Below are 19,445 nucleotides of genomic sequence, written 5' to 3'. Positions count from 1 at the left end.
TCTCTTGTAAGATTATACACTCTAAAAAACGAATGACAATATTAAAAAAAAAAAATCCTTATACTATTATTAGACTTGCAGTTGCTTTTTAGATAATCTATGAATACTTTACAGTTATTTATCTATTGAGACATTTTCCTGAAGCTACATTTAACTTCATAAACCAGAGAATACAGGGAAGTGCAGGAAGCAAGCAGCCTAGAGAGTTCTTTCACAAACACTCAAGATTGTTTATATTATTACAAGAAATATTTTTCCTGTCCTGATTTACAGTAATTATGCACATTAATTGGAAAGAAGGCATAATCTAAAAAGTGGTAGTCTTAGCAATTAAAATTCTTCAAAAGAAGCTTTAAAAAAAAAATCTAGTCACGTGATACAAAGGAGCTTTTTATTATGCATTCACATACAACACCTCAGAAGGATGCCAGAAAAAGACATGCTTCTGTAGGCTGCCACCAAAAGATAACAATTTTTTAAAATAAAACTGATACTCCTGCAAACTTTTATGCAGAGAGCATTTTAAAACACCTTCCTTTTTTTTTTTCTTCTAGAATTCCTAAACAGGTAAGAGTTGTTGATTTTAAGAAATCTGTCTGATCGTAAAAGCTCTGCTACCGAAATTTATTTGAATCTATGACATAGGTTAGATACAAAGTGCATGGTAGCTCTAAGCCTAACATTGGGGACTGAACATTGCTGAATGGCTTCCTGCCTCAGGCCTAAATACTCAGTATACTGAAAGAAATAAGAGGGGGAATAACTACCCCAGCATCCATGACAATTAAAATGGTCCTTTATATAAAATTAATGCATAAAAAATAAACAAGCCCAGTTGTCAGGTTGATCAGAGAATCTGACAGTAGGAAAAAAACTAAGTTATTTTCAAAAAACACTTTCAAAGCAGTCACTTCATTTTTATCTTTACTACGTACCTCAGTGTAATAATATATTTTAGGCTTTATAAAATATATTTTGCTAACTGTTATTCTAATACAGTACATATTCCCAAGGTTGAGTAAAAACTTTGCTGTTAAATCCAGGAATCCTATAGTTTATTTAGCACAAAGAATAGATGACGTCCCTAAAATTACAGTACTCGCTTTCACAGTACAACTTCACAGGGATTGCAAGTAAATCAATAAGCTAATTTATGACTCAAAATTAAGTTAAAACATTTGTAAAGGATAATACTCTTGTATTTATCATATAATAATATGCAGACTGCTCAAATATCTTGAAGCATTTAAAGTAATTGAATTTTTGTGTAAGGACTGATTTTAAAGTTTCTTTATTTATACCACTAACAACATACAGATTCAGCAGTGACAAAAGGAGAGAAAATGTAATGCATATTAGAAAAAAAACCCCACAGTTTTATTCAAATTTAAACCTAACATCAAAACCAAGGGTTTATGTCCTGCAACTGTAGACAATATACATTCTCAACCTCCCCTCAGATTTAACAAGCTTTTCCTTAAAACATACTTAAATCTTCCACGCAGTCTAAATTCACCAGCTTTATATCACAGATAAGCAGCTTTCCACAATGAATAACATAGCTAGTGTTCAAAGCCATCATTCAAAACACTGAAATAAAACTAAATCTTTCCCTTGTATACAGTCAGAAATGATGCATCAGCAATCCTCTGTAATTCCACAGCTGCAGATTTTCCATAGAATTTATTTCTTACACCATGAAAAAAATATTAAAAAAATATTATATTATTAAAAATGGAAAAAAAACACCACACCTGTCACTTCTCCACAAAAAGCTTAAGCAATAAGCTCTGACAGGTGTGACTTGCTCTATTTATCTCAATCAAAGGCCCTCATAGGCTTCATTATTACACAGCTGTGTATTTTGTCTTTTTCCAAGATGCTGGAATTTGTTATTTTCCAGCAGGGTAAAAAATAAATTTAAAAAATTTAAAAAAATTTTTTTTAAAAAAAGTCATTTTGAAGCAGTACACTCCTGCACCTTGCTTTGCCCGCTTTCCTTACCAGCCCATGCATGACACTGCTGCTAGCAGGTGGATCATCCTGCCTGGAGAAATATAGTGTCAGCTGAGGAAGAAAGATGAGCAAATATTTAAAGTGACCACATGCTGCCTGTTTCCCTGGCACAAAACCAAAGGAATGACATGCTCCTCACTCTTACCTGGACAAATAGCTTGCAGAAAGAGAGCCATGGTCAGAAAAGCCATACTTCTATGCTTCTTGGACAGTACAATTTAAAACTCAGTTCAAAAATAATCACTGCTAGCAATCAATCAATAAATAATATTAGTAGTACTAATTCTTAGCTCTGTCTCTGGATAGGGATGAGAGAACAACACATGACATTTGGCCAGAGAGTCATGGGGTTTTTTTGTTTCATTAGATTTTTTGTTTGGTTGGATTTTTTGTTTAATCACTAGAAATTTTTTTCTATTCAGCTCTGAAATGAGAATCCTGCCTAGCCCACCAGACCTTCAGCTGGCTAAACCTCCTTATACTTCACTGAAAAAAACCTAAAATGTAATTGAAGTGTCTCTCGAATAAAATTATATCAAAACAGAAAAGAAAGCAGCATACAGCCTGTATACAATTACGATATTAAGAAGTATTTGCTAGCTTACCTATTTATAGATGTTTTTGTATACTGCTTTCACTTACAGCTCTGACTTTCACAGCCAACAAACACCAAGGTTAAACTCTCTCCAGTGAGGCAGAGAGCTGTGTCACCTCTAACGCCTTCTGAGACACTGGAATAACAGGAAGGCACAGCCAAGCCGTATCTGAGCACCATCCTAGCCTTATCTATAATGCATCAACTTCATTTTACCACTTAGAATATTGAGAGAATTATCTCAAATTTTTTTAGATATTATTTTACAAGCATGCCAATATACTTCATCTTTAAGAGCATCTTTTGATGTCACATACTAAGTTTTAGTGAGAATTGTAGGAGTTATTCAGAGTTCCTATGTATTTACTTCATTTGTTGATTTGAAGCTTTTTGAGGCAGACGGAAAGCTATTGCCAAGTTGATTTTTAGCATAATTCAAGATTGCAGTCAAGACTAAATTACTTGAAATCTTACATTAATAATTCAAGTGGCTTTAATAAAATTTTAAAGCATATTAAAATAATTTCATGCTTTTGTGGTTTTTTAAAATCAATGCTTCTGAATTATTTTGTTTTAATTTTTCCTTAGTTCTAGTATACGCTTTCTCAGCAAGAACATCAATATAGTGGGGTTTTGTTGGTTTACAGGGTAGTGTTGTCAGTAATGACTACAGCAACAGCAGGAAGTTTTAGTAGAACCAGAAGGCGGACAGAAAAGAATGCGACTCAATGGGATACAGAAGGTTTGTAGCAGCTGGGAGGTACACTGGGTAAGAGCAGTTGTCCAGAAAATCGTGATGAGATCAGAGAAACAGCTGCTCAAGTGCAGAGGCAGAAAATAGCACTTGCAGTCTTGAAACCTGAATAGTGGAAGCAGAATATGCAGAGAAGATTAGATTATTTTCAAGACTGGAAAGTCAGGAAAAAGAAGGAAGAAATCTGGTAAGAAAAGAGGGAAATCTAGATGAGGTAGAATGATAAAGAACTTGGATCCAATGCAGGATTTTTTTAAGAATCAGTAACTACTGAGAGTTTCTGATCACATTAGAGATACAGGTACTTGGACTGCTTTGTTAACAGAACTATGCTTTTTATTAGTATTCTACTTTGCAGGAGCTAAATTAAAGAAAAGCTACACCATATCCTGGGGGGTACATATAATTCCAGATGCTTCCTTTAGTCATGCCATACTGGGCAACACATTTGGTTTTCAAAGTTATCTTCATTTAACACTAGTCAGTGCTATTGCTGCCAGCTCTCAGTGCTGCACTAACTCTCAGTGATGTTAACTTGACCACCAGTGGGTTGTACGTTGTATTTGGGCATGCCTTGCCTTGCAATAAGTAGGCAGTAATACACTTGGAGGAGAAGAGAAGCACTGGCTGTACAGTGAGCTTAGCCAGCATCGCAGGCAAAGGGAGACTGTGAGCACGTGGAGAAAAGGGGAAACTGAAATAAAGACATTTCATTAAAGCAGAGCTTATTAGTTCGTTATGCGGTATAAGGTACCCCAGGAAAATTTCCTTTTTGAAGTTCTTTATTCCCTTACTTCTGAAAGAAGTTGTTGTGTTTGCCAAAAAATTATTCTCAGCACTGGAGAAACACTAAGACCCAGACTTTGAAAAATTAAAAAAAGGATGACATCAGAAAACCCTGTAGAGAAATCTGTAATCAATAGTTGCAATATATTCTACAGATTTTTCCTTTTTTTTTTTTTTTTTTTTTTAAGAGAAGTCACAAAACAGATCTAGTCAAATGTACGCTTTTTTTCCCCAAATTTATATCATAATTAAAGCAGACTACCAACTAGTACAACCTTGTCTTCAGTTCAGTTACCATACCACCGGTATCAAATGACATTTGGAGATGCTCATCAATAACAAACAGTAATACTGAACAGTAGTTCAGATGACAATTGAAATTAAAAATCAAGAACCATCTGCTATTTCAGTAGTCTTCAGAAATACTAATTTAGTTAATCACTTGAATTTACAGCAGTGTCAGTAGCAACATTTCTAGTCTTAATCCATCCTGCAACTTGACAAGGAAAGAGAATAGTAATAGACCTCAGTTGTAACAATGGGAAACAGAGTACTGGGAGGCAAATAAAATCCCTGGTTTGATAGTTGGGGGTGGAGGGCATTTAGGATTTGAGAGAGTTGATATTTCACTAGTCTGTAAGGGGGATGACTGACCTTCCACTACACTCTTTTCCACTCTAGTGGAGAATAAAGGATCACACTGTACAGCAGCACCATCACCAGAGAAATCCAATGCCATAAGCAAGAACAGAGCTGCCAGACTTCAGGTTATATGCAATTGTGTGCTTTTAGCTACTGAGATTAAAGAAAAAAAAAAAGAAAACTGCATCTACTATGTAGATTAGAAATACCTCTACTAAACACTTGACAAGACTTAAGTAAAATTGTTTTATAAAAACAAATTGAAATTGAGGCCTCGGAAGTTAAACTATTGTTACCTGTAAAATATTACACATAGAACGCACCCTTGTATCATCCATAGAACGATATTGCTAGACTCTATTTTAGTATTTTTAGACGCTATTTATCACTTTTAAATCAGTACGTTTGTGGCATTCTATTTTTATAAAACTCCTAACTGAATTTTCTATATAGATGCTGAAGAAAAAAAAACCTTCAAAAAAAAATTAACCACTAGCTTAACTAAACTAAAGTATTAGTTATACCATCATTATGTTGTTCCCACCTAACACAAACAGAGCAAACTCCTCAAAAGTAAGTATATTCTATTTCAAAGTAATCAGATGATACAAAATGAAAACCAGGAAAGAATGGAAACGTGAGATTTAGAAAGTTCTTACAGGAGCGCATTTCAATTTTAGCAACCATTTACTTTCTCTGTTTAGTGTTTTATCTATGGCTTACTAGAAGCTAACTGGCAGGTACAAAGCAGCATTTCGTTTCTCATTTCTATTAATCTTTCAATTAGGACCAAAAATTCAAAATGTAGGTGAATACTTATGATTTTAGGCTGAAAAACATTCTTTAAGAGAATGCTGCCACAACAGGCTGCTTTTGTAAATGAAATATGCATCTCAGAGGACTTTACTGGTAAAATGAAAATCAAAACTAAGTTTCGAAGCTTGGCTGTAAGAACAGTAATAATATATTCCTACTCAATCAATCTTATCCCTACTTATGTTTTACATGGCTCTACACTATTTTATATACTTCTTTTTATTTAAAAGGGAAACTAGCTTTTCCACATTATGATTTCATCATTTTAAGCCACAAATCTATATTCCTTTGTATTATGGTTTAACTGGTTTGAATTGCACCTTTAGCAAGAGACAGCCACAAACAAATACTGTTATAATTACTAAGATCCTTAATGTTGTGGGGCCATAATATTGTCTCTGGAGCAACAACATGCTGTTATAATATGACTTTACAATGTATAAATGTGATTGACAGATGACATGGCCCTTTGGGACAGAGTGAGGCATTTCTGGTAATGCTTGTCCAACCTCTTCATAAGGGTCTTTAATAATGGAGATGTCTTCTCAGGTAGTTTATTCCAGTATTTGGCTCTTTTTGCTACAATGAGTTTTTACATCCAATCTAATCCACCTGGCATGATTTAAAGCCAGTACTCATCACCTATCTACTGCAGTGAACAACCATGTATAAATTATATTCCACTGAATATTGGAAGTTAGAGGGTTTGTGGCTTTTTTGTTTGTTTGGGTCTTTGTTTGTTTGGTGGGGTTTTGTTGTGGGTTTTTTTGTTGTAGTTTGGTTTGGGTTTTTTTGGTTTTTTTTGAACACAGTTTGTGCTTTCTGGATTTCTGATCATTTCCATTGCTTTCTTTTTGGACTTTCTTTCCAAGGGAAATTTTCCCACTTCTTTCTTTGAGTGTGGCATCCCAAATGGGAAAAGTGTTCCAGCTGAAGTGTTATCAGCATGGATTAGAATAATAATTTTACTTGCTTTACTAACATTATTCCTATTTTACATAAATCAGTACGGTGACTGCCTCTACTCTTAATTCTTACTCAGCTTGTGTTCTAAAATACCATACACATAGATTACTCCAACAGCAATCTTGCATTTCTATTATTGACCCTTCCTACCTAAATGAAAATGTCAGCCTTTTTCCTTACTGAGTTTCTCTCCAGTTGAACAACAGGTCACTGGTAATATTCTGTATGTACCATTTTGCAAATAATTACATACTTTCCTAACAGTCTATTTAAGTCTAAATCTGACTACCTTGCTTATGGGAATGTTGCATCAAGAAGTGTCAAGATACTTAAAGATATGACATCTATTGCTTGTCCACTAACCTGAAGGCCTGCTATCCTATAGGAGGAAATTAATTTGGTTTGAAATAGCTCATTTTTTATTAATCTGTTGACTCATGTTCTGTCAGAAAAAAATCATCTCAGAGCAGTGAATGTGCTATTAATTCACACATAGTTATTTCACAATAGCTTCCATATGTAAACAGAATCTAAGCCGACAGTAAAAAGAAGAAGAAAATCACAGTGTTACCAGACACAGCCTGTAATATGCAAATAACACCGGAATTCCCTTTTATTCAAAAACTAAAGTGCTTGGAAGGACAGAGGGGGGGAAGTGAAAAAAGGACATTGTTGACCCTTCCAAGATGCATTGCCTCTGATTTTTTACTTATTTTTTTTTAAAGTCAATGCAGCTAATGCAACAGGTTTATGTGCTATAGAAGTGGTCCCTAGCTGCTTGTTCTGAAGCTCATTAGAATATCAAAGACTAAGTTTTCTGTCAGTTCATTGTTCCCCAAACATGTGGAAACCCCAGATTCTCTATTGTTAAAGCATTGTTCAATAGATTTAGGTTTAGAATTTGCTATAGCTCTCTCTATTCACACCTACTGCCAATAAAATGCTATTTTCCTAATGTAAAACTAACCCATAAAGTCTCACATCTTCAATTTATTCCCTCAAATAGCTCAATCAGAAAGCAACTTTGCCAATCTTTATGACACATAAAACTCCTCTACTTTTGCTGTCCCTCAGTCATCTGAGAGTTAAAGCATGAATAGCTGCAAAAAGAAAATTACTGCCAGTTTGTTGAATTATTTAATCAATGTGTAGTAAGGCATTTCTATTTAAGTTTATATCCTTTCCATTTTTAAACCATTGAGAAAGTGCATTTTCTTTGTGTATGCAAACATTTAGGAAAGCAGCAAAAGTTATACAAAGGTTATTTCAGAACTTCTTAAGAATTGGATTACTACTATAAAACTATTGCACACACTAAAATGTGCATATAAACCATCTATATTCTTTCACCATACAAATATCACAGAGCATGATTTTAATTTAGCATAATCACCACTGCCCCATAAACCTACCTCTTTTGGCATGAAGGACAACAAGCATTGCAAAGCTGACCTTCCCTTTAAGTTAACCGAATACAAATAAGGCTTTGAAGAACAGCAGTCAACCACTGTCAAACAAAATTCAGAATCAAATTACATATGTTATTACAGTAAATATCACCTTTGTAATAGTTGCAGTACTTCAAAGTAACTTCCAGCATAAGGTATCTACATATCTGTATGGTAAACGTTTCTCAGAAAGTTACAAGTGAATATAGAATTTCTCATAAGGATTCTGGAGGTAATTTTGAGAAGTGTTAATCACTAGTAACTTCAATGAAAGTTATTGATTTGACAGAAAACAATATTTCAGGGAAAAAAACAAACAAACAAAAAAACCAACACCAAACCAAAAAACCCCACCACTGTTATTTACCTTTGAATAAAAGCGTTAGGCAAAAATAGTTAACTAAATAACAAAAACTACTACCACAGGGAGAAAAACAGGTTTTAGGCATATGATTTTTAGGCACAATCTACACTACAGAAGTTTACCAGTAACTCTTGTGTCATTTTTCAGACTTTCATGTCCAATTTTAAGGTACTGGCAGAAGCATGGGTTTCCAATAAACAAGGTAACATTCCTCTGAGATAAGTATTCATCCTGGAACACCACGATCTGTATTCATCCAGTATTCACCATTTGAACAGTACTGGACCTGACTGGATGTCACGTTATTTGTTTCAAGCACACAATCTGATCTAGAAGTCACGTGCAAAGTGTCAATACCCATGCTGGCTAATTGCCTGTTGTAGGCAGTCTTATAGTTCTCTTCCAAGTTAAGATGACTGACTAGGAGCCCTCACCTTCACTTTGAGGTCCACCACATGGTAAGAAAACCCCTCTGTTCCTGTCAGAATGTTTTTTGCTATCGTCCACATATATTTCTACAGAAAGATACAACTAAATACTGTCTTGCAAAAGAAAGAGTCCTGATTTCCGGAGGTCACGGGGACAAGAGGCCGTATAAGCATAGCTGCAAAATTCTCTCATGAATAAAGATGTTGGAACAGCAAACGAGATGTCAAGACTGAAGTAGAAAAGCGATGAGCAACAATGAGCGAAAGAGAAGAATCTGTACCAGTGCCATCAAGAAACAGAGAATAGCAACCTAATTCAACATATTACCCCAATGTCATTCTGAGTTGGGCATCATACAGAAGAGAGGTCCTGTCTTTAACGTGTACAGACACCCTGTACCATCAGGAAAAAAAGAAGTCCAGACATTTATACTGATGATGAATTAATTGAAGGGTAAACATTGTCCAAAGAATTCCAAAGAATGGGTAAAAGTCCATTAATGGGAAATTAGTATAGTTGTTTGGCTTTTTTTTTAATTGCTTTTTTTTTTTTTTTTTTTTTTTTTTTTTACTTTTAACTGCTGAGCAGGTATTCAAACTTTTTTTTAAACATACCTTAGCAACTAGAGAAAGAAAAAAAAAAAGTAAAAAAAAAATTCTACAGGCAACCTGACATTTTATAGGCAAACCAAAATGTATCCTCTTACTTTATATTAAGCGGCACTTCCAAAATAATTGCTTTAGGTTTTCTTAAATCAGAAAATTTGTATACCAGAAATAGTCTGACAGGTTTTCTCACTGTATTATCCATTCTTTAATAAAAATTCTGATATAGAAAAAGCAAATACCTGAATGGTCATTAGCATTCAGTTTAAAATCCTTATACTTAGAAAAATCAAACTCCACTCTGGTACACGCTTCTCCTTTGTTCTGCAGCAAAAAGGGAATTGATTTCGTAGAACCGACATAAACACCACTGAAGTCAAATAGTTCCTGTAAGTTTAAAGAAAAAAAAAAAAAGGGTTAAAGCACTGTGCAGTCAAGTTTATAACTGAACTGAATGTGAAAAATGTAATTGTTCAAAGATTCACAATTTATTACACAACAACAGTCTTGGTTAATAAATTCTCTTGCATAATCCTTAACTCTAAAATCTTTCCAGGACATAAAAAACACTACAGTTAGAATTCAATACATAAGTCCAGTTATACCATCAGGAAGTTTTCATCATTCATTAAAAAGATCAGTGGATTCCCTCCCTTCCCATTCTTTTTCCCATTCCCAAAATTTTTTTTTTTTTTTTTTTTTTTTTTTTTTTTTTTACACACTTTTTCCAGATTGTCAAGTTCAAAAGGTAAAGCTGTATGCTATCACTTAGTGCAACTGTTATATGTATATTTAGTTTTTAATTTCTCTTCCTAATTTCTTCTCACTGACAATTTTCTCAGGAAGTTAGTATAGGAAAAAATGAAAAATACAAAGTAGGGATGAACCACTTCAACATCTAGATAAAGCAAAACACAGTCTTACCAATTGCTACAATTTCTTCATACTTACCACATCAATGTTTATTTCAGGGATCTCTACAAATCCACCAATCCTAAGCACTAGTACTCCCGAATTTCGCACTGCTACCTAAGTGAATGGATGACAGTGTGATTGTTGACAGTCATTTTAGCATAAATAAAATATCTCACCAAACCTGGCATAATTACATGAAAAAAAAAAGTTTAAAAGACAAAATAAAACAAACAACCTATCCCACAGATAGAGACATTCAGCATAATTTGTAACAAAAATATGAAAATAACTCTGCCCTTATAATGCATTTTTGTTACAGAAATAAAAAGAGGTAAAGAAAATGCCTTCATTTTCTTGAACATATATATACAGATTCCAGCGAGATGTGGCTTCAAAGAAGAACCAGTTATGCCTCTGTGGCATATGATATCTGGGATAGTCATATATGTCAATTAAAAAACAAAACAAAAACAAAACAAAAACCAAACCAACAGAGTTTTAGGAATGACCAGCCTTCTTCAGACTGTTGCAGGAGGCTGTATCACTAGAATGACCAGTTTTCTCCAACAGGAGAAAGCTGAGTGGATGGGTTAGATCTATTCAGCTGCTGTGAGGATTAGAAAGTACACCACAACACAAACTGCGTGACAGAGGTGCTGGTACGATGTAGATACAATTGTTCTGAGCAATGCTAAATCTGGTTTAGAAGTGTAAAAAAGAAATGGCTACTAGGTTTAACAAGCGTAAGGTAGGCAGACACAGAAGATGGAGAATCCAGGATTAGAGTCAGAAAAGGTAGTAAGATCAGCCCCATGATAAGCATCCTTTTCCCCATTCTCACTTATCTGACCATGGACAAGTTCAGGAATCAGGCATGCAGAAAAAATAGGATTAGATATTTATCGCACTCCTATTATTAAATCAAATCTACTAGTAAATCTGTCTCTAAGATCACCACAAAGAGAAGTCAAGAAATCAAAGACTCTGCAGTATTCCAGTCCTACTACTCTATAGATCATAAAAACTGCAGATATGTCTACATGATCTTCTGAAGACAATCAATCACACACTAGTTTCACCAGTTTCTCAATGGTATAACATGAATCAGCTCAAAGTGAGAGGCTGTTTTGACTCTTCAGAGCAGGACAGACCAAAATAACAGAATAGTTTATAGCAGCTATCAACTGCTGAAAGAAAACTTTCTTTTTTTTGGAAAACGTTAGAACACTGGAGACAAAATCCAAAAGATGCTCAAATGTACACATATCTCCACACACAAACACAGAACATAAACACTCAAAAGACAAAGTTATTCCAGTTTTGAATACCTCCACTCTTGTATCAAAACTCATTTTTGCATTCGGAGTGAAACAGATTTTGAGATCAGCATGGCCTCCCACAGGTACCACCCCTTCAGAAGGAGTGATCGTCATTCCAGGCAGCGGGTTTGAATCAAGAACCTTCAAACACAAACATGAAACATTAATAATACTGAAAAAGGTGGTGGGTTTTTTTAGTTTATGATGTTTATTTCGGGGCTTTTTTAAATATAGCAATATATCTGTCATGAAGATTTTATATTCTTACAGGAGAAACTATATAATGCTAACATGGATTTATTTAGTTTGGGGCAAAAATACAGATAAAGAAAATAAAGTAGCAGATTCCTTAATATGATGACTGTCAATTTCTGCTATGAAATAATTTCTGCACACCAGTTGGAAATTTCATATTCTGGTTTTCAGGTTGTTTTCATGAGGTTATTAAAATTAAGACTTGCTATCTAGCAAATCTCCAGAATATTTTACAGAACATTTTCTCAGTGATAAATAAATTCATCACTTCTTTTTTTGCCATTCACAGTAAGACAGGACATGGGATCCTAAAGCTGTAAAGTTCAGTAATACTACAAGGAGTAAATATTTAGTTTACCCACGATTAGTAAGGACAAAATAAAATTGGTTCTCTTTTAATGCACTCCAAACAGTTAACTTTTTAAAGTATAGCTACACAAGTGGAAACAACCAAGACCAACCAGTTATCTCTTGGCTTAAGAGTAACTGTGGAGGCTTAAAAGGCTTGGTATGTTTGTTTGTTTGTCTTACTCACAGAATCACAGAATTATCAGAGTTGGAAGGGACCTCTAGAGATCATCTAGTCCAACTCCCCTGCTAAAGCAGGATTACCTAGAGCACAAAATTATGTAATACTCAGTATGCTGATTTTATTTTTTCAGGCCCATCCTCCTAGAGTGTAATAATATTACTTGTTATTGAAATGCTTAGTTGATAAACACAGAAATATGGTACAAATCAAAATAAAATAATCAAGTTTCTTAGTACAATAATAACATAGTAACAAAAATTCTGAGGATTTTAATGGAAATTATTTTGCTTAACTAAATCAATACAGCAACTTATTCTGTGATCAGGAGAAGTAATGAGGTTAGGTTTCCTTCTAATTCATGTATTATGTCTTTACCCACTCTGGCATCTATCTCATCTCTTATCCAATTCATAATACAGCTTATCTTCCTCTCAGACGTTAGTCTAGCACAGTAATCACATTTGCAGGCAGGTCTATGCATGCACTGACTGGGCAGCCATATGAATAGGTTGACTAGTCAGTTTGCTCTGTCTCTCAAAATATAAAAACATCCAAGCTGTAACTTCTTTTTCATGGGGTATACCAGTATCGGGTTCTACCCTCACCAGTGGTTCTCATGAAACTTCCAGAGTCAATTAGACCATTATCACCTTGCTTGTCTCTCAGTCTATCTATCCATCAGTCCAAATTTGACAGAGGAACAGAATTCCTATTCGCTTTAATCTTATTTCTTCAGAAAACCAAACAAAAACTTAGGCAGGTGTGTATCTAACAACTGAGAACACAAAACTATAACATGATCTGATAAAATGAACTCCCTTCTTCCTCCTCACCCCAAGGAATTAAATATGCTAAAAATAGTTTTAGCTTACTTGGAAGTATGCATGATTGTACCCTATGTTCTGAAGAATGGCTGTCTTACAAGTAGATAAACCCATTGGACTATGACTGAAGGGTATCCTTTGTTCCATAAACCGAACTTTAGTAGTGCCAAGCTATAAAAAAGTAGAAAAAAAAAAGCAAGCTGAATAACATATTACTAAGTACAAATAAATAATTCAGCCTCATTTTCTTTTCATTACCTAATGAGCTAATATATTTGTGGAAATGCATAAATTAGAGGTATTCAAATAGACAAACAGTTTAAAGGTGAGACAAGATTTACCCAATGTATTGAGCTTATCTAGATTCAAAGTGAACAGACACAACCCCAGAGGTATTTCTGGGCTAATTTCAAGACAAATACAAATATTTTAATTCAATTCAATTTAACAGCACAAGCTCCATGATTTTTTGTAATCCTAAATGTGTGATCAGGACAAGATACTTCAGAGATTTTAATAGCAGTAGAAATGCCAATATTCTAATTTACACACACCCTGGTTTACATATGTCAATTTCCAATGCTTCAGAAGAAGACGAATAAAAGAAAAAACACTACTGGGATTAAAAAAAAAAAAAAAAAAAAAAAAAAAAAAGGAGAAAGCGGGAACATCGAAAGGAATGGAAGAGTTTTCTTGGCTTCCAAAATGAAAGTTCTAGAGCATGCAGCCAGTAGGATACAGTTTAAGAAAAAAAAAAAAAGAAAAAAAAAATCTGTCTCATTCACACTCCCTGGCACATAACGTAAGGTAACAAGTGATTAACCTAAGCTGAATTCCACTGTTTAAAAGACTATCCAGACCATGGCTTTTCAAATTATCAAATACCAGGTTCAAATAACAATACAAAAATATGTTACAACCTGTTGTTACCTTGAAGCTCCGAAATGTACCTTCCCACACACAGCTTGATTTTTACCCCTTTAAAAATTATTTAAAGAACTATCGTACCACATCTCAATCTCTGTTTGGCTAAACTAAGTGGGCCCAGAACAATTACTACTTAATATACCACAACTAAGTTGTGGTGCCAAAGGAAATATATCATCGAAAGCAAGGAAAAGGCAAATTGTCTTTGTCTTGCCTTCTCCACCGTGTTTTTGGAGCAATATTTTTTTGTTAAACAAGTCAAATAGAAACCACATGAAGTTAAAATAATTTTTTGAATACATGATAATAGAAACATATTTAATAAATTACTTGTTTAAGAAAACCCACACATTTCGCTTCTCTAAATCTGCTGTATGATGTGTTACCTTTGCAAAACATTTTAACTTAATTGTGTTTCCTTTATGCACACACAAGTTGAATTCTCCTGCTTCTGGAGAGTTGAACCCTGGATGCCAAACAACTTCACACTCCAGATCTCTATAGGCCTCCACAAAGCCTAAATAAATGTGCATAATTTACATGTTATAGCATACACACGTACAATTATCAAATTATATTGTATGATTAGAAATAACATAAGCACATTAAAGTGAAATGACCTTCTATTACTGAAGACTAAGCCTACATTTCAAAGGTGTTCAACAGTATGCTGAATTAAGTAAAATTAGTTTCTGAATTCTCAAGACAAGTGCATAATCTGTTTATTCGTATCCCACAGTAAAACCCACTCAAAGTTCACCAGTATTTCTTAGCCATTAATTTTTTAAATAACCAACATTTAAAAAAATAAAAGAACAGACTGTTCTTCTTGGAGATTAACAACTTTGGTAGAGATCACGTACATTTTCTCGCTTGCATTTGAGTCTGTACCCATATCAACAGATGTATCTTTTCTCGAGAATCAGAGCATACCAGGCTCCTGATCCAGCCAAATCTTGTTTGAACTGTATAATGCCAATCCAGTTAGTTCTTTAGTAATTAAGCGCCAACATACTCCTGCAGAACACTGTCTTTCAAAGCAAAGAAGTAAAAGCTAATGTCTCACACACTTGTAACAAATATTGATCTATAATGCAAGTGGAAACTAATCCCAGATTGAATTCCATTTGTGTCATTCATACTGTCTACATCAACTTCTTAGCAGCTTCATTCAAACAGTGCTTCTGGAAAATTTCCTACCCTGATGAGCTGTGTGATATTGCTAACTGCCATTAAATAGCTTCCTCACTTTGGAAATATCAGCAATCTCTGCTGAGAAAAATGGTTACGTAAGTGCTGCTGGGTAGACATAGAAACTACAAACTGGACCATGTATGCTTTCAGGGTAGGGCTTACACAGGGAGTGCTGCTATGGTATTAACACTCTGATCTGATACTACTTTTGGGATACACTGATAATGACCCAAATCTAAAAAATACAGTCTATAGAATCAGCTGAATGTTTGTCTTATTTAACATTATTGACATTTCAGATATGTGCACACACAATGTACTTCCATAGCGTACCTTTAGCTGGCTGTATAGAAAATGTATTTCCGCTATCTGTAATAACAGGTTTCCAAGTAAACTCAGCAGGATAGTTTCTGGCATTGCATACCCTGACAGTTGTTCTAAATTCTGCCTCTGCTAGGTAGCCAGGAACAGGATTTAAAATCAGCTCCCTCGCAGACAGCTCCAGTTCAACAGACACTGCCTTTGCAACTACCAGCACATGTCCAAGGTGTTGGTTGTTTATTGTGTAAGTGAAAGATCTGTAACATAAAAATATATATTTCTCAGTACTTTTATTTACTTATTATGTTTTAGTCAGGTTAAAATTTATGTGAAATGTAATCATTAGCAAGAAAATACTCCACAAAACAATTGAGCGTGAACATACAGTTAAGACTGGCAAGAAAAAGCAATTTGTAATTGTTTTGCATACAACTTAAATCCCGTCAAAAGTGAAGATCATCCCAAAGGATAATCAACCTCATGTAGTCATGTTAACAAGCATTAGTAAAGTGAGAGTTCCATCTCCATACCAGAAGGCTAGAAAACAGGTTGCCTATACATTTACTCATGAGGTACATCACAACATATGAGCACAGATGCAATGATGCAGCACTATGCTGGAAAAAGCACAGCATTTTCCATAAAATTTCTCCTAACAAATACAATGCAATAGCATACTGTTACCCCTGTGGCTATATCAGCTTTTGACAGGACAGTTTGTTGGGTTTTTTTAAACCCTAAGAAACATTACTATCCCAGCAAAATTTTGCAACATAAAATTGCATAATTATTGCCATATCACCACAGATAAGTGTACACAATTAACATAACTACACTGTTTAAACCAGCTACATGATTTTTTTTATTCTACTACTGCAAAGAAAATATGTAATTCAAGACAAGTATAAGAAGTCTTACTTTTTAAACATTCCTAGAGTCTTTGTCTTGAATATAACTGGAATATGAGTCTTTGTAAGAGGGGGCACCACCTGAGACAATGGACTCGTCTGCTGTAATTCATCAATTTCAATCTCAATTTGTATCCATATATGAACTAACAAGTTATTGATGATGTGCAGTTTTCTGGCTGTTGTAGAATACACACAAACATCACCAAAATCCATAGTAGAAGGACCTGGAATATACAAGAAATAAGATCTTCAACATTAAAAAGTAAGAGTTAATGTAAGGAAGCCTAACTACTAAAACATTATGATCAAAACATTTTAGTTCCTCAAATAACAGAATTAGTCATCTAGAACAGTCCTGTAGCAGAACAAATTCACACTAAAATTTGGAAGTAAATACCACGTTTGTTCTGTGAATGTTTTCAGTGGTACAACTCAAAAGCCAGCACCACCATTTAACTCTCAATTCTGTGTTAGCCAGCTTCTAAAACAGGAAAAGCAATGTGCTAATTACTAAAGGCACTATTAATAATTATAAATACTTCTTTTTATTAATCAGATACTTAGACAACCAGCAATTCTCTGAGAGTTTATACTCTTAACCTGTTTGCTCCTTGATGCGTGATCATTTGGTTTAGTAATTCTGTTACCATCAAGTTATATGTGTTATCTCACTACTTTACTTATTGCTATCACCAGTTTTTATGCTGGTCTGAAACTTTAGTGATCATGCCACTAATCAGACATCTTTTAAAACTCTAAGTACTTTTTTTATGAATATGTTTATCTTATTCTACATTTCCCCAAGTGTATCAGTATATATAGCTACTCTATTCAAGTTCTGGCTTCACTAAAAATAAAAAAAGTCCAGAAAATACTGAAAATTTTCACTTTGCTGTTAAATAATTTTACTGAAGAAAAACTGACCTTAAAGTAGACCAGTTTTAGTACCAAGTTTTGTTAACAGACAAGTCCCTCACAGACTTTAGAAGGTGTTACTCCCTACCACAGAGCACTCCACTGAAATTATTTTGAAGAAGGATCCTGAAGTTTTACTTTTTTGAGATATCATTGTTAATTCCCAGAAACATTCTGAATACTCCCATGAATCTTGTTGATATTAACGCTGGTCCAGATACTATGCAGTAACAAGGCATAAGGGTATGAGCAACCTTCATATTATGCCGTATTGATTTCTCTATAATATGCTGTAGTATGAACGGTCTTTAAAGGAAGCTCTCCTTTTACGCGTTCGTACCTAACCATATCGCAGTATTTTCTGAGGAGTACAAAGGTTTAGTTAAACACTACTGTAGATATCAAGCTGAAACCAAATCAAGCTATTTTCTATTTAAGGTGAACAATTATGAACATAAATTGTGTTACTATAAATAAGTGTTTTTCTAACACTAATGCATACTAAATTTATGCATTTAGTAACCAAATTAAAAATCTTACCAATGAGTATCTGATGAAGCTGCTTGGATGTTAAAGTTAGATTACAATCTTCCTTCTCTTGGGTAGAAGATGGCACAGCACTAAGCCCACTCCAAATCTGCATAAGCACAAGACATCTTCTCAGACCAGGATCAAAATTCTTATGCTTTTTTATATGGTAAACACACTACGCCTACATTACTACTCAAGCATTTAACTTACTTCTTTGGCTGAAGATTTCGAACCAATTGCTGCCAGTTTTCGACTAGTTAATAGGCAATTCTCATCTAAAGGAAGCATTTTGGACTCTAGTTTCTTCTTGTGAAAATCCATGATTGAGATCGTTGGTGACATAAGCCCTTCAGCTGGTTTAAGGCCTATGTTCACAGAATTATTATAAATATAAAATTGCCTATAAGGGAGGGGGGGAAAAAAAGAATATGGAAATCTAGAAGTTTGATTATTCCATGGTCTGCATATTAAACTATTTAAGACTTTTAAACATAATAGATGATAATTTAAGTAGGAATATTTCATTATTAAAAAAACCCTCAAGTACAGAAAATACCTTGAAATGTCTTTTATTTCATTGTTTAGGCAAGGATTAACATCTATTGCACATTTGTGACGATTGCTTAGCGAAATAGGTTTCAAGCACTATGGCTACCAAAATAGAAATATTATATAATTTCTAAGATTTGTCTTAAAGAACAATTAAGTTGTAAAGTCAAGCACTTAAAAGTTAGCAAATGCCAAGATTATGAAGGATACTTAAATTGTATATGTCTGAACTGGACCACTTACAGCCTAATTTTCAGAACAATTAACTTTTCTTGGTCAAAGTTCAACTCCAATCAATCAATTGCACCTGCAACCAAGTGATTTGAAACTTCCTGAGATCTTACACAGATGTTTTATATCAAGTATTCAGAAAACTATTACTATGTTTGATAGTAACAGTAAGATTCATTGATAATTGGGAAATTTTCCTTTCTGCTCTTGCTCCTCAAGCAATATACCTTGAATATATGGGTTACAGTTATATAAACAAGAGTTCATCCACTATACAACATCAGTTCCTTTCAAGATAACCATACATCATGCACATGCATAAAAATAAAATAAATCCAGCTCTGCGGGCCTTGCTCTATGTATATATATCATGATTCAGACAAGGTAAATTGAGATTACAGGAATAATCCACTGGCATTATTAATTTTTAAAGAATGGGTCTTGCAAACAACACTCTGAAGGTATTTTTTCTCTTGCTTTAGAGGCTTTACAGACTTTTTCTTTTAAAAATATAACTTTTACAAGTAGCACAGCTGTCAGTTCTGCTTTTCCATTACTTTGCTCCACAGCATACCAATCAAATACACAGATTCATTAAGT

At 34.2% G+C, this 19,445-nt stretch overlaps 1 protein-coding gene across 1 annotated transcript in view; it reads right to left on the bottom strand.

Moving 5' to 3' along the window:
* Positions 1-19,445, bottom strand: part of CFAP47 (cilia and flagella associated protein 47) — a gene marked incomplete at both ends in the record, with an annotated part of 360,013 nt that overhangs the window by 320,691 nt on the left and 19,877 nt on the right. The window contains 10 exons of the mRNA XM_082490749.1: positions 7,988-8,082; positions 9,664-9,808; positions 10,373-10,450; positions 11,665-11,796; positions 13,315-13,437; positions 14,580-14,710; positions 15,721-15,965; positions 16,627-16,843; positions 18,075-18,171; positions 18,276-18,465. Of these exons, the coding sequence (XP_082346875.1) occupies positions 7,988-8,082; positions 9,664-9,808; positions 10,373-10,450; positions 11,665-11,796; positions 13,315-13,437; positions 14,580-14,710; positions 15,721-15,965; positions 16,627-16,843; positions 18,075-18,171; positions 18,276-18,465 (1,453 nt within the window). The remainder of the gene's footprint in view (positions 1-7,987; positions 8,083-9,663; positions 9,809-10,372; positions 10,451-11,664; positions 11,797-13,314; positions 13,438-14,579; positions 14,711-15,720; positions 15,966-16,626; positions 16,844-18,074; positions 18,172-18,275; positions 18,466-19,445) is intronic.

Source organism: Vanellus vanellus (assembly GCF_965231255.1).
Source record: "Vanellus vanellus genome assembly, chromosome: 1".
NCBI classification, from domain to species: Eukaryota; Metazoa; Chordata; class Aves; order Charadriiformes; family Charadriidae; genus Vanellus; species Vanellus vanellus.
This window is presented reverse-complemented; position numbering and strand designations above follow the sequence as displayed.